The sequence below is a fragment of the Pleurodeles waltl genome, chromosome 10 (assembly GCF_031143425.1).
Source record: "Pleurodeles waltl isolate 20211129_DDA chromosome 10, aPleWal1.hap1.20221129, whole genome shotgun sequence".
NCBI lineage: Eukaryota > Metazoa > Chordata > Amphibia > Caudata > Salamandridae > Pleurodeles > Pleurodeles waltl.
Window position 1 is genome coordinate 83,286,863 of NC_090449.1, and position 16,294 is coordinate 83,303,156.

At 47.4% G+C, this 16,294-nt stretch overlaps 1 protein-coding gene across 2 annotated transcripts in view; it reads right to left on the minus strand.

The window, feature by feature from the left end:
- The window catches only part of LMF1 (lipase maturation factor 1), a 981,191-nt gene that overhangs the window by 16,575 nt on the left and 948,322 nt on the right, over nucleotides 1–16,294 (minus strand). For both annotated transcript variants that reach the window (XM_069209821.1, XM_069209820.1), the window contains one exon: nucleotides 8,356–8,468. In XM_069209821.1, coding sequence (XP_069065922.1) covers nucleotides 8,356–8,468 — 113 coding nt within the window. The remainder of the gene's footprint in view (nucleotides 1–8,355; nucleotides 8,469–16,294) is intronic.

A 16,294-nucleotide genomic window follows, 5' to 3' on the forward strand; every position in this document is an offset into this window, starting at 1 on the left:
CTCTGCGGCCTAAAATAAGACCTAGGAAGCTCCTATGTGAAAATAAAGAAACCCATTACAGCAACCTCATTACAAGAAGCCAGTGCCACATTTTTACATCATGTTTTTCTCACTATTGCTGCTTTTTCGCATGTTGGAGGGCTACTGACCCACCTCCTGACCCCACTCCTCTCGTAGCTGTGTAGGACACATCTTGTACTTTCCTCCCACATCTGCTCTAAAGAAAAAAAAATGATGCTTATGGTTTTGTTGGTAATTCAAATAATGGGTAATAGATGTTCACACAATGTCACACAGGGAATGGCCAATTAAAATGGACTATTAGACAAAGAGAAAAGACAAGAGTGGAGTCACCTGTGGCCAAAGGACCCCACGTGATGGTACTTGCTGAATAAAGACATGATATTATTTTTGAATCCCCATTGAGACATTTCTCTTTTTCCGCCAGGCTGTCAGTTTTTTTGCCAATAACGGAATGAGGTGTGATAAAGGAAGTTTACACTCAGAAGGTGGCACATCTAGGCTGAGGTGCTGCCCTAAGGACCAGCTCACTCAACTCAGACCGAAAAGCCTGGTGGGCTATGGGATTCCTCCCACCTCGCCTGCTTATTTTAGGGTTGAGCCTGCGTTGCATGCGCTCGCGCATGTGTATCGCAGCGAGACTCTTTAGTGTTCAGAAAAGGGCTCGGAACCCTGTCAACGTCACGTCAGTGTTTTTTTATTGGTTCGTGGGCTTGCCTAATAAAATCTGCTTGCTTTCATTAGTCGAAGGCACGCATACGTCATGCCTTTTCAGGTGGCTAGCCCTCCTCGAGCGCAGCGACCAAGTACAGAAAACATGCGAGGCTCGCTGCTTTCCATTGGGCTCGTGGACTTCTTTTTCTCTAATTTACGAGCGCGATCTCGCTTGGCAGAAGTCGAGCGCTTTACATAGTTAATTGCACATTTTCGGGTTACGTATATAAATGCACTTTTGCCCGATAGGTGAAAAGTCGGGTTAGGAGCTTACAACGCTATCAGCTCTAACATGAGCAAACGCGAGACCCGTTGCATTGCAAATGCTTGTCCTTTTGTGTTTTGAGCTCTTAGTTCCCCTTCACTCAGTGTTAAACATCGCTATTTCTGAGTTAACTGCACCTGAGTGTAAGCGTTGAGGCTGAAATGAAGTGTGAAACTCCTGCAGACACATTACACCCTCTACCTGATTCTGAGAGCCCATCAGATTTTTGGTCAGAAGGCTTTAGGTTGTCTGTGTTTGCTTCCACCCACTTTATGCAACAGTTGCTACTCAGAAAACAAACACTAGCTGCAGATTGGGAGGCTTTGGGCCTTATTTAGAGTTTGGCGCACAGAATACTCTGGCAAAAAGTGGCAGATGTCCAGTCTGCTGTATTGCAAGGGCTGAAGTCTATAATGCACTTGTAAAACAGAGACCAGGACGTCTACCACGTCTCTGCTGGAATCTTAGCACGATCGCTGAAACGGCCAAATTATATGGCAGGGTTGAGTAAATCATGCAGCAATAAGAGCCAAATTATGAGATATAATGTAGCACATTTTGTAATTGTATAACTTCATTATTTCGCCATTTTTAAACTCGGTAACACTGCACGGGCATTGGTTGCACGCCATTAGTACCAGTTTAACATCCAAATATACCAATAAGCAACAGAAAGTTGACTGACCAGCTGTGCAAAGGGCCTGTCACTGCATGGCAACATGTGTTGCTGCACATTTAGTAACTTCTGAACCGTTTGAGTTAGAAACACAATTTTTTGTGTTAAAATCAACAGACTATTCTGCAGATGATGGATTATGTGGCAAATGCGGCAAATCTAATCACATAATTCCACTGACCCTAAATATTAGCCCCCACACTCTTAATAAGGTGCTATATGGGAATGTTGCTCCAACGTATTGCTCTACACAAACCCTTGTGTCTGCACTTGGCAGTATTTCAATGGCTGCTCCCGCTTCATCTTTAGCTTTGTGCGCTTGCTACAAGTTTTAAGTCAGAAAGAAGAAAGACTACCTTGGCGGGCCAGTGGTTGGCCAGCGCTGCTTGTTAACACCTCCGAATCCCAACCCGGATTTAGTCTTCCACCGGGGTCAAGCGGCACCATATGTAATGCCACTGTGGCGTGGTGGAAACCCAAGACTTCTTAATTTTCCCTCCATGTTTGTCCAATTTGGGAGAAAGGGAGATTTAGTACTTAATTACTTTCCAGTCCCGCCAGGCTCAACCTGCTAGCACGCCTCATTTATGAAGGTGAGCGCTTTGCGGGCGACCGAGCGCTGTATCCCGTGCTCTGCGGAGCTCGCACACTGATGGAAACTCGGCACCTCCAGCTGCCCTGCGAGCGTCGGAATGAGTTAATGCCCCCGATATGAACATTCCAAAGTTTGAAGGCTCCTTTACAAGCCCCAGAAATGGTACCTGTGTATATGTTTTCAAAGTGTGATAAACTTTAAATGAAAACAGGTGACTGATTAAAAATGAGTTTCTTGTTTTTGCTCCAGCAGGCGGTCTTCTGTAATGGAGCGCGACGCTTTACTTGGAGCAATCTGATGTTTATAGGAGGTAACTGCAGCAAAACCTTTATAATTGGTTAGAAAAGGTTTGTGGTTCAGTGAAAACACGAGGGATGTTGGACAAGGGTAGTTCAGGGCACTGTAATTCGGAGGTAGTAGTGATCTCCATGGCACTTCCATTCCTCGAGGACGGATGGCCACTGGTGTATAAACTCTGCACTGAATGAAGGCACATATGTATGACGTCAAACACAGCCACAGGGGGCATTACCGCTGAGAGTTACTAAGTCTTCGACTGATTTCCGTGGGTTGTCCTACCCTGCTCTGATTCCTGGATGGCCATGCCAGTGAAAGGCCGACTGCTTCTCACCAAGGAGTCAGGGTGGCAGGCTCTTCCTACTTGATGAGGGGTGTACCACCCAGAGGGACATGCTTTTGTTTATCTCAGGGGAGACCAACACTTTTTACCATCATTTTTAAATGTAAACGCGGTTAGAGTGGCAGAATGAATTCGGTCAGACGATGCCCCAGTTCTTGAAGGACAGCAGGAACAAAGCATTCTTTTGGTGCTAATAACTACAGATACGTAGCAGAGGAGGGACTATTGATGGATTAACAGATTGTATGGGCCCTCAATCTGTATTTGGGAGAGGTGATTAGAATGCACTGCAAGGGACCTTTGTATTGCTAGTGTAGCACACAGCATTCAAAGGAGAAGCTTTTTGTTAGAAATGGGTTCTCTAGTTGGCTGTGGTTTGCACCTGGTCCAAGTAGGGACCCGCACTCTAGTCAGGGTAAGGGAGTCACACAGCTAAAATAAGAAAAAACATCCCTGCTCACCCCTTTGGTAGCTTGCTCGCCCCCTTGGTAGCTTGGCACAAGCAGTCAGGCTTATCTCAGAGGTAATATGTAAAGTATTTGTACACACACACACACAGTAACACAGTGAAAATACACAAAAGTACTCCACATCAGTTTAGAAAATAGCCAATATTTATCTGAGTGAAACAAGACCAAAACAACAAAAATCCAACATACTCAAGCAAAGATACAAATGTTCAAAGATTAAATCTTAGTATAGTGCTTAGAAATGCAATAGCTCCCAACAGTCCGATGCCAGTAGTGAGGGAGTGGGGCTGGTCTCAGAGTCGCACCGGCCAGTACAGAATCTTGGAAACCGAGGAAACAAAGATGTTGCACGGAGTCGGGGAGGTGAGGCGTCGCTGGAGCGGTGCAGCATTGGGTCCTTACTGCTACGGAGGAGGTAAGGCATTGGTTCCTTACTGCTAGGCAGAGGAGCAGTGACGGCTTGTGGGAGGGAAAAGGGGTGGCGAGTGGCAGGGAAGACATAAAATAAAATAATAAAAAAAAAACTTCCCTTAATTCCGTGCTGCTCCGCTCCTCCGTCCTAGACTTCAGGAACAGGCTCCCAACATGCCCTGCGGCCAATCCCGATGCTGCTCAGAGCAACGTTAGGATTGGCTGGGAGCGTCCAGCCAGGGCGTTCTCAGGCAGACTGGGAGCCTGTGCCTATCTCTCTTCAGCCCGGCAACACAGTGCCGGGCTGGAGAGATCCTACTGCGCATGTGTGTTTGGCCGGCCCAATATGGCCGGCCAAACATACATGCGCAATGAGGGTGCGTGCTGTGCACTCCCCTCAGTGCTCGTCACAGTCCATGGCCCTGCTTATTTTAATACAAAACAATAATAAATATAGTTTATTATCGTTTCATATTAAAAGGTTTGCAGCTGCTGCTGCTGGCAGTGAGCTGAGGCTCCTCCGCCCTAGCGAAGGAGCCGCACCTGCAGGGGCGGTGAGGCGTCTGTTCTTTACGGTTGAAGGGAAGGTAATGCAGCGTCGGTGGCGAGGCATGGGTTCCTTACGACAAGGCAGGGTCGATGAATGCAGCAGGGCAAGATGCAGGGTGTGGACTTTGCAGTGTCGCAATCACACCACAGAGCCACAGGTGCTGTGCCAAGGTCGGCTGTCACGGACATCGGTGACATGGCCCTCGGGACTTTAGAGGCGCTGCAGCGGCGTCGGATCTGCGGTGTCAATCGCAGTCCTTGCACTCAGCCAGGGACCACAGCTCTGGTGCAGGGAGCGGTGTGGAGTCGGACAGCTGCGCCGGTTCCAAAGTCGCTTTGGAGTGCTTGTTCCTTCTTGGTTACACCAGAACTCACTCCCAAGTACTCAAGAACTGGATATGGCACCACTTGGCAAGTAAGGACTCTCAGCAATAGAACCCATGTGCTGGCAGATGAAGTCTTGGATGTCCCTGAGACTTCTTAAAAAGGAGGCAAGCTCAGTCCAAGCACTTGGAGAACCTTTGGAATCAGGATGTAGAAAGCAAAGTCCAGTTTGTTCACTCCTAGGACAGAAGCAGCAAGCAGCAAGCCAGCACAGCAAAGCACCAGGCAGAGGAGCAGTCTCTCCTACAGCATCCAGCTCTTCTTCCTGGCAGAATGTCCTCAGTCCAGAAGGATTGTGACTTTGAGGAGTCAGAGGTGCAGTACTTATACCCATTTCTGTCTTTGAAGTAGGCAAACTTCAAAGTGAAGTCCTTGTAGTGCACAAGAGTCTGCCTTTCCCTGCCCTGGCCCCAGACAAACTCCAGGGAGTTGGAGACTGCTTTGTGTAAGGACAGGCACATCCCTATTCAGGTGCAAGTGTCAGCCCCTCCCACCACTCTAGCTCAAGAAGACCCATCAGGATTTTCAGGGCACACCTCAGCTCTCTTTGTGTGACTGTCTAGAATTAATTCACAAACAGCTCAACTGTCATCCTGACCCAGACGTGTATTCCAACGGACAGACAGAGGCACAGAATGGTTAAGCAAGAAAATTCCCACTTTCTAAAAGTGGCATTTTCAAACTTACAATTTAAAAACAAACTTCAGTAAATTATTGGGGTCATTCTGACCCTGGCGGTCATGGACCGCCAGGGCCAACGACCGCGGGAGCACCGCCAACAGGCTGGCGGTGCTCCCATGGCATTCTGACCGCGGCGGTACAGCCACGGTCAGATACGGGAAACCGGCGGTGTACCGCCGGTTTCCCGCTGCCCAAGGGAATCCTCCATGGCGGCGCTGCAAGCAGCGCCGCCATGGGGATTCCGACCCCCTTACTGCCAGCCTTGTTCTGGCGGTTTTGACCGCCAGAACCTGGTTGGCGGTAACAGGTGTTGTGGGGCCCCTGGGGGCCCCTGCAGTGCCCATGCCAATGGCATGGGCACTGCAGGGGCCCCCTAACAGGGCCCCACCAAGATTTTCAGTGTCTGCCACGCAGACACTGAAAATCGCGACGGGTGCAACTGCACCCGTCGCACCCCTTCCACTCCGCAGGCTCCATTCGGAGCCGGCATCCTCATGGAAGGGGGTTTCCCGCTGGGCTGGCGGGCGGCCTTCTGGCGGTCGCCCGCCAGCCCAGCGGGAAACTCAGAATTACCGCAGCGGTCTATTGACCGCGCAGCGGTATTCTGCCGGCGGGAGGCCGCCCGCCAAAGTCAGAATGACCCCCTATGTGTTTTAAAATTGTGAGTTCAGAGACCCCAAACTCCACATCTCTGTCTGCTCCCAATAAGAAATTACACTTGAAAGATATTTCAAGGCAATCCCCAAGTTATTCTACGGGAGAGATGGGCCTTGCAATAGTAAAAAACAAATTTAGCAGTATTTCACTATCAGGACATGTAAAACACACCAGTACATGTCCTACCTTTCAAATACACTGCACCCTGCCCCTGGGGCTGCCTTGGGCCTACCTTAGGGGTGACTTACATGTAGTAAAAGTGAAAGTCTGGGCCTGGCAAGTGTCAAAACGGTGGTGTAAAACTGTTGTTGTACGTCCGTCTTTGTCGACAATGACCAAGGACATCACATTGAGAAGGTTGACTAGGTCTGGCTGTGGCTGATCAGTCCCATGCAGGCTCGGAATGCTCTGCCACATGTTGGGAACAAGTGGTCTGCTGGGTTGGTTGGCAAACAGTTGGCTATGGATTTGCGCAGCTCATGCTTCTTCTCTTCTGCTCTGCTTGTAGGAGGTAATGCCTTTGCTGATGCAGCTTCCACAGGCAGGGTGGTCTTGCGCTATTGTTTCCCAGGAGTTCGGGTCAATGCTAAAGCTCTTCAGAGAGACTTTCAGCATGTCCTTGAAGCGCTTTTTCTGCCCACTTTGTGTGCGTTTGCCTTCCGCCAGTTTGGCAGCTTCTGTAACAAGACTGGTCCCATGCCTTGTAAATTTTGGCAGGAATGTCGTCAGAGCCCGGTGCTTTACCATTAGAGAGAAACTTAATTGCTTCCTTAACCTCGGATTCCTTTGGAGGTTCTGCCAGGGAGGTGTTGATGGCAACTTACGGCATGCAGTCAATGGCTTCGGCATTGATCGAGGAAAGCCTGTTCAGGACATTGTTGAAGTGCTCAGCTCATCTTTTCAGGATGGCGTTGTTGTCAGTGAGCAGGGTGGACTTCTTGGCACTGAGAAGTGGTGATGCTCCAAAGGACTGTGGCCCGTAGATGGTCTTCAGGGCACCTTAGAAACGCTTGGAGTTGTTGCTGTCAGCGTACTTCTGGATCTCATTTGCCTTTCTGCTGAGCTAGGAGTCTTGCATCTCTCTGACTTTTGCTTGCATCTTGCTTTTGTGGAGTGGTAGGCTGCCTTCTTGGAGACAGATGTAGTGTCTTGCTGGAGGGATCTGAAGGCTTCATGCTTCTCATCCAGCCGATTTTGAATGTCTTCATCATTGTCGTCGAACCAGTCCTCGTGTTTGTGTGTGTTCTGGTCGAAGGGAGCAAGAGCAGTGTTGTAGACCACATCTCTAAAAGCTGCCTAATTCTGTTCTGCACCGTTTGTGCCAAAGCTGAGTTGGTCAAGCTTACTGTTGAGATCCTCACTGAGGTTCTGGTGCACAGAGTGCGGTTCTAACTTGCTGGCATTCAGTTGCCTTTTGATATTTTTCCCCTGCTGGTGCTGCCTGAGCTGGATGTGCATGTTGAGTTTTGAAAGGAGTATAGTGTAAAACTACACACACAGGCACTGCAATGGCAAGCCTGAGATATGTTTGCAGGGCTACTCGTGGGTGGCACAATCAATGCTGCAGGCCCACTAGTAGCATTAGATTTACAGTCCCTAGGCACACCTGGTGCACTATACTATGGACTTACTAGTAAATCAAATATGCCAATCATGGATAAACCAATTACCAATACAATTTAAACAGAGAGCACTTGCACTTCAGCACTGGTCAGCAGTGGTAAAGTGCTCAGTGTCCTAAAGCCATTAAAAACAGGTCAAAACTAGAAGGAAGAAGGCAAGAAGCTTGGGGATAACCCTGCAAAAAGGGTCAGGTCCAACACTTTTCCTCTACTGCCAAGAAACTCGAAGATGTCCATACAGAAGATCTGTCAACAGTCCATTTACATTTTAAGGCTTTTTAATCTATTATCGGGTGCCTGAAAGAAATCAAATTCATGATGTAAGTCATAAAAACCATCTATGATTGTTTGTAATTAACCAGCCGAGGTGTTTAATATTAGTTGGAGGAGAAAAAACGATAGCCTTCAGTGCAAAGAGACTTGGAAAGAAGTACCCTGACCATGAGAGGTCTTGAATACAAATCTGACTTAAAAAAAGCCTAGTGCCAGAAAAAAAAGTTTGTTGATGCTCACAAAAAGATTTAGCTTTAAATATCTATAGGATAGTATTTTCTTTTGTCTATTCAGGAAAGAAGGACAAGTACATAGAACTTTAATTGCAGGTGACAATGGAAAAACTAAAGGAAGTTAGATAAGTTATTTAAAAAAAATATTTTAACAAAAATCTTACCTTGGAGGATTCTTGCCCAAGAATGGATTGGTCTGGAGGAGAGGCGAAGTTCTGTTGCCAGCGGCTAGGAGTTTTCCTGCCAGATGGATCACCCATTCATTCTGTTCATAGGTCTGAGAGGCGGAACATGAAGGTAAGAAGAAATGAGAGGGAATCAAAAAAGTGCAGATGCCACAAGTACGAGACAAGTTTGGGTTATATTTCCTAACATGGGCCCCCTCATTAAAACATTGGCGGTAAATGCCGCCTACTGCCGCAGTGACAGCCGCTAAAAGACCGTCGCTGTGGCTAACAACCGTCAGCCAAATAATGACCACAGCTGGATTTCCGCCACAAGAAGGGCAGAAATTCGGCTGTGGCCATGCTGGCGGATGACATTAAGGTGGCGCTGCTACCACCAGCAGCACCACAGCAGTAGACCGCCGCCAGCTGTATTATGAAAAATAACATGGCCTGGCGGTGTTCTCCTGGCGGGCGCTGCTGGCAGTAGCAGCGCCCTGTCCCCTGCCGGAAGACCCCCTGGATTCAGGCAAGTCGGTTGAAGAGGGGTGGCGTTGTGTACGTGTGTGGGGGTGGGGGTGTGTGCATGAATTTGTGAGTGTGTGCGTGAATGCAAATGTATGTATAGTGTTGTTTGCTTGCGTGTATGCATATGTGAGAATGCGTGTATGAATGGATATGTGAATGCGTGTCTGCGTGTCACTGTGAATGTGGCACGGATGTGTGCATGAATGAATGGATGCATGCATGTATGAATGCGTGTATGCCTGTGTGAGTGAGTGTGTGTATGCGTGGTGCATGTCTGCGTGTGTGTGTGTGTGTGAGGGGGGTGGGGGATTGGAGGGGGAGCGCGGATGGAGAGGGGATAGGGGGCATCATCTGGAGAGTGTTTGGGGGGGAGAGGGCCTCCTATTAGTGACAGGGAAGGAATTCCCTGACACTGATAAGGCCTACCGCCATGGTTTTCGTGGTGTTACGAATGCCACAAAAACCACGGCGGTAGGCAGGGTCAAAATACCTGAGGTGGTACAATAGCAGCCGCCGGGCTGGAGATTTTTATCTCCAGCCCGGCGGCTGCTACCGCCATGGCGTTCGGAGTGGTGCATTGTCATAATGTGGCGCTATGTACCACCAGCGTGTTGGCTGTACCACCACCACATTACCACAGTCGGGGTCAAAATGACCCCCATAATGTCTATTTCTAGCTATCAAAACAAGTGCCACAAGCATAATCAAAGGTAAGAGATATGAAAGGGTGTCATACATAGGGATCAAAATAAGGAGGGGGAATACTTCACACGTCACTTAGAAGAAGTCTACCTGGTAACAAGAATTGCATGGTTATCATGAGATGTTGGAAATAACTGGATGACTTATCAAAAGTTGGAGAATATCTAAAGCACAGGATGCAACTTAGATTATTGCACCACACTACCAAAATATCATTGGCAATAGAGCCAACTGGACTGTATGCTGCAAAACTAATAATGAAGTAAGAGGCCAAGTGTGGTAATTCTGCTCACAATGTGGGGAGGGGCGGGCAGTGGGTGGGCTTGTGTGCTATAATACTATCTTTGTACCCGGAACTTCAGTGCTTTAACTTAAGGGAAACACCCTATGTGAGTATTGATAGCTGAGCTGTTGTCTGAGAATACGATAGGAACCCAACACCTTCCTACTCTTGTTTACTTACACAGCCATTTCGCAAACCTTTCTAAATCTGGAGCAAGAAAAGCGGGATACACGTTCCACATAAAGGGCACAATTCTTGCAGTATGAGGCAAGAAAGGGGGCCAAATGCCGCAGACAGAGCAAATTCTCAAGATCTAAGGACTAGAAGGCTGCACACTATACATTAAGGGTACATCTCTGCAGGTAGGAGACCCAGAAGGGTGTACATTGCACTCCAAAGGAACATCCCTTCTGGATCCCAGAGTTCAGTATTAGAACTCAAGGAGGATGATAAAGCGTACAAAAAACAAAGCACACACATTCTTCCATAAGTTCCACACATACCATCTATTCCGCTCCAGTCTAAAAAGATGCATGGATGCTAAGTCAAAACCCCAGTACATAATCGTGGGCTTTCTTTACTAAGTCAAAAAGGATTACACAGATGCAAATAACGGTGCCAATCTATTCTTTATTTTAACATTCCCACTGTAGTACAGTTGTCGTTCTACTACTGAAGGAGCTTCCGTCCACCTAAGCCAGTTCCTGCATTTTTTATTCACAACTGAATCTTTCTCCTTCACTTCCTGCCTTTCTTCCCGCCCACCACCGGAAGTGGTGTCCAGACAGTGCCACAACGGTCAGTGTGTAATCCCCACAGTCCTAGCGCCACCACACTATTGTTTCTTGATATTACATCAATTAAGACACAAATTGCATAGACACTAACCATGGTGGGTTGTTTTACATTGTGCTTTTGTGCAACTTTTAAAAAAATATAATGATCGAACTTGGATCAGTAAATTAAAAAACAATAGGCATGATGATCCAGTCATTTTTGTAGGCTCGCATGCGTTGCCTGCATTAGCAAAGTCAACAGTTCTTTAAGCTGCGACCTCTTGACTTTGGCTGTTCAGTCCCGGTGGGATGTTAACTCCCCAGTAACACAAAATTGAGACTTGGTGTGAATGAGCTCGGACGACCAGATACTCCATGAAGGGCAGCAAGGCAGAGGACTGCCAGAGACCGGGAGCAGCGGGGGTCACGGAGGAGCAGGGGCACTGTCAAAGGATCAAATAACAAGCTGCTGGGAGAGGAAAAAGGAAAGGGAGGAGGATGTGCGGGGAGGGCACAACAGCCAGACTGTCTGAAAAGGTGCAAGGAGAGAGCTCTGCAACTAAATCAAGCTTGTGAAGCAGAATGTCGATAACCATTTTATTTTATTGTTTTAAATAATAAAACTCCATAAGCAAGTTACAGAACAGAACAGAAACCGAATGAGAAGGTGAATAATAAAACTGATACGTGAAGGAAAAGAAGCAACAGGGTTAGGGTGGGTGGGAGGGAGCTTGTGAAAACAGGAGCACTTGTATTGAGTGCCCAAACACAAAGAAAAAAGTAGCTCCTAAGATGGGAGGGGTGGAAGGACACAAGTACTCGGGGGAATCTCTAGGGGGAAGGCTAAACACAACAAGAGGCATGACCACTCATGCCATGGACAAATGGGCACAAAGGATACAAGAGTGACAATGAAGTGAGCAAATAGTAAGTCTGTGGGCTGGCTGAAGCCCACAGATTGCAAACTTTATGTCTCTTTGAGACAGTGCATGTGCTGTTTAGTCAAGACATAAAAATGTACTTTTCTTACTTTTTTTATTTACTACAGCGCAGACTAAGCTACAAGAAGCAGCACCGAGCTTTACAGAGGACAATATCAAATTACAAATTCAAGACTAAAGAAACTATAATGCAATTGGGTTTGGGGTGGTTGTGACGTCACTAAACATCACACTGGCTGTATTATATGCCATATATAAATTATTCATATTTACAAATTGAGCCTCAGGATGATAAAGTGATTTGCCCCGACCGATACACCGAACAGTGCATGTAGCCAAAGATTTCATATTGGAGAACCTGTAAGAAACGTACTGCAGATCATGCCGCTACTTTCTGAGAGAGCAGTAAAACCACACAACTGCCCCCTTTTTTGTATGTCTTTGTAGACCCTCATCAGCTAGGCTCGATTGTGGCTCGATTGTGTGTGACAAACACCATTAATTTACTAGGGGCTCCCTCTCCAAGACACATTTGACACTACACTCAATGCACTAATGTTCACAGACAAGTCTTCTAAGCACTCTGGTCAATGTAAAGTGAATACAAGGGTCAACGTAAGGGTCAGCTCACTAATTTATAAATGCCACCAGTTATGAAGGATATCCACCTCGCAATACCTTGCAGTGTCACTGGGCATCACATCACAGAATATGCATATGCGTCCCGATAGGGTCCGAGCCTTCACTTCATATATCACCTTTCAAGAAGGAACAGGTGGAGCTGAGTATCATAGGTCCATGCCATAGTAATCTGTACGTTGTGAAATTACTGTATCAGCTACAAAGTCACCATAGTTTGCCAATTTTAAAATTATTGTATAAGACTAGGACAAAAGCATGAGATGTCTTCAATAGGGCATTTATTAATCCTGTTAGTGCATTATTAATGGCATCTGAAGCTTAAATAAGATGACCCTACGACCTCCTATTACAACACAAAACATGTACTCCTCAAATTCTGCAGCATTAGGACTCTGCTAGTTAATATGAACCTTCCACTGTGGTTTTTATCTACAGCACCATGGGGCCTGGTCTGGAATTTCTATATGCCTGCTGGCAAAGTAGGGCAGTTAGCACCAGGATATCGCTCAAGAAGTAACAAGCATTTGGAAATCCAATAGTTTCGTATTTGAGACCGATTGGCTTTGGCAATGGTCTTAGCCATGATGCACAACATCCTTGATGCTGCACAGTTTGGCTAATAAACAGGAAAACAAAGTCTGCATACTGGTTGTGCCATGTAGTGGGTGTGCTCACCAGGCATGCACATACCTATGAAACGACACAAACGTTTGCATTTCTTGTAGGTTACAGCTCTGTGTTGGATGGCTAAGCAAAAAAAAAAAAAAAGCATCTCAAGCATGTGGGGTAAGAACGCAGGATGGGGAAGCAACACAGAGGGGCTAAGTTCGAGAGAAAAGACAAAGAGTATGTAAGAACAGATCGAAGGACAAAGTTGTGAAAAATGACATTTTTATAATGTAAAAAAAAAAGTCCAGAGAGAAGTGTGAAAACAAAAACAACAGGGGAAAAGCATGGACTCTCATGAAGGACCATATGTATGAAAAATGGAGATTGCGAATCGCAAATAGCGATTTTTAAGAAATCGCTATTTCCGAGTCGCAATTGGCCATGTAACAATATTGCGATTCGGAAATAGCGATTTCTTAAAAATCGCTATTTATGATTTGCGAGGTCCATTTACCGAATCGCAATTTGCATTATCGCAAATTGCGAGTTTTTTGCGATTCAGTAAAAAATCGCAAATTGCGAGAAAGTTCGAGAATGCACACCTGGAGGAGCCTGATGACATCACCAACAGGAAATGAGTCATCCCAGGCAGTTTCAGGTGCCACACCCAAACCAGCATCCTGAGAGAGAGCAGCCCAGCCACACAGAGCAGCACTCAGAAGGAGCAAGAACACCTGAGCCAGGATGGATACCCCAGGCAAAGCACAGGAGAAGGCTGAAAGGAAGCACAAGCTGAAATTCAGCGAGCAGGAGCTAGAGGTACTAACTGAGGAGGAGGTGAGGAGCCACGACCGCCTGTTTGGAAAAAGCTCACTCCAGGTGCCTGAGAGTGAAAAGAGGAGACTATGAGTAGACATACAGTCCAAAATCTGCACCATTGGAGTAGCACAGCGCTCCATCGAAGAGATTAAAAAAAGGTGGTACGACCTGCGGTCCCGTGCAAAGGAGAGGGTGGCAAGGAGACTTGCGGAGGCCAGGGGTACAGGTGGCGGTCCATCAACAGAGGCACCATCAACACCATTGGAGGACCTAGTGGAGTCCACACTCCTCCCTGAAGCTGTGACTGGGGTCACAGAGATCGACACCTCCGGCACACCGAGTACCAGCCAAGGTGGGTGCAATATTGTATTGTAACCCTTTATGTATATGCACAAAAGCCCCTTAGGAATTAGCATGTAATGTGAACAGTGTGTGAAGTAGTCCAGTCCACATCTTAGATGCAGCACTACAATGCATTATGGGAGTGGCAGTCCACAACCTAGAACTAAAAGTAGCACAACAATGTAATTAAGTATAGTGACACCCAAAGTAACACAACACACACAACACTGTGTAGAGCAGTACCTGTACCTTTATTGCCATTGTCTGACAGATAATGTAACATACAGAACTGACATGCTACATATTGTTGTTGCAGGTGGGCCATGTCCAGCAGCCACACCATCTGCATGTGTAGGAGAGACAGACACCCATCTGCCCTCAGATTCGAACACCAGTGGGTCCCTCCACATGTCGAATGGACGACGCAGGCCCAGGGCACTGCCATTGCTTATTCGGGGGCCTGGAAGCTGCTATGTTGCAGCAGCAGCGTCTGCAAAATAAGCGGATCCTTGCATTAGACCGAAACCTGCGCAAACACAACCGCAACATGATGGGCATGCATCGCCAACTTGACTCACTCAATAGCAATATTGTACAGCTGCGTGAGGGACAGGTGCAGGCTTCACAGGACACCAGGGACCTTACAAGTGCTGTCCGTGAACTGTGCCAGGAGCTGCGCCATGAGAGGGTGAGCCAGCGCAGACAGGAGCGGAGATTCCGTACAATGTTTGGCAGCTACTGCCGGTCCTCTAACAGGATGGCAAATTCGACTGCATTGATTGCCCGTCGCGCAGTGGCTGCGCAAGTGGAGGCTGCACATAGCAGCAGGGACGTTGTCCATGGACTTGTTCAGATCACAAATGTGATCGAACACATCATGGGACCACAATCAGCCACTCCAAGTGAGCTAGCACTGGGGGACACCGAGGACAGTTCCAGCCTCAGCAGTGTTGCCGTACCAGCAGCAGACACCAGACGGCGCAGTGCCAGGCACAGCACTGCCACTGAAGGTGACAATAGACATAACTGGGCACCCGAGTGGTGTGCGTGGTAGAAAAAAATGACTCTTGCTGCCATTAGACTGCTGTTGCCACTATGAAGAAATAGTGCATAACTCTGGTTATTCGTTGTTTTGCGTTTGTCACATCACCCGTTTCATTTCTTACTCACTCGTACATTACCTGACGTAAGGTAATAAATTTATTTCACTACAGGTACAGTTGTCAGAGGATTTGTGTCATTTATACTCACGTCTGAAATGGTTGTGTGTGATGTCGGCACGCCTTTGTCTTCCCTCTGCTGCACTGGTCCTGTCTGCTGGCTGTAGAGGTGGTATGGGATAATCATCCTCATCTGATTCAGATTCACATATTTCTACAGGTATGCCCCTGGTTGTAGCTATATTGTGCAGGATTGCCCAAGTAGCCACTATTCTACATGCTGTCTCTGGACTGTACTGTAGTGACCCTCCACTTTTGTGGAGGCACCGGAAGCGACTCTTCAGCAGTCCAAATGTGCGCTCCACCACGTTGCTGGTTGCCCTGTGTGCTGCATTGTATCTCCGTTCAGCGGGTGTTGTAGGATTGAGGTAGGGCGTCATCATGTAAGTGCGCACTGCGTACGCACTGTCTCCTGGAAGGGACAGAGGGTGTGATGAGTAACTGAGCCATCTGACAGGGGTCCGCCATCTATGCACCAGTGTACAGTGTCATTACCTAGTAGATATCCTTCACCAAACTCCCCAGCTAGCAGTCTTGTGTGAATCCCGCTGTGGCGAAAGATGTACGAATCATGTGTGCTCCCTGGGTACCTGGCCACGAGATCAGTAATGATGTAGGAGGCATTGCATATCACCTGTATGTTCATGGAATGTTGGTATTTCCGGTTGGGGTACACATACTCTGTGGCTGATGGTGGACAGATTGCCACATGTGTGACATCTATGGCACCTATGACGTGGGGGAACTGTGCTATCTGGTAAAACTCTATTTTTGTCTGCTGTAATTCCTGTGAGGTGTGGGGGAATCTCATGTAGTTTGCTCAGCATGGCGTTGATGAATGCATTGAAAAATCTGGAGAGGGTACTCTGTGAGACCCCTGCAGCTGCTGCTATGACCCCTTGATAGCTCCCTGAGGCAAGTAGGTGTGGGGAGCATAATACCTGCACATGGATGGGTATGCTGTGAGTCCTTAGTGTTCTGCGCTGCAGTATGTGTCGTAGCTCAGCTGTCAGATCAAGTATCATGGCTGAGTTCAACCTATACCTCTCATATATTTCCTCCTCTGTCAGGTCAAAA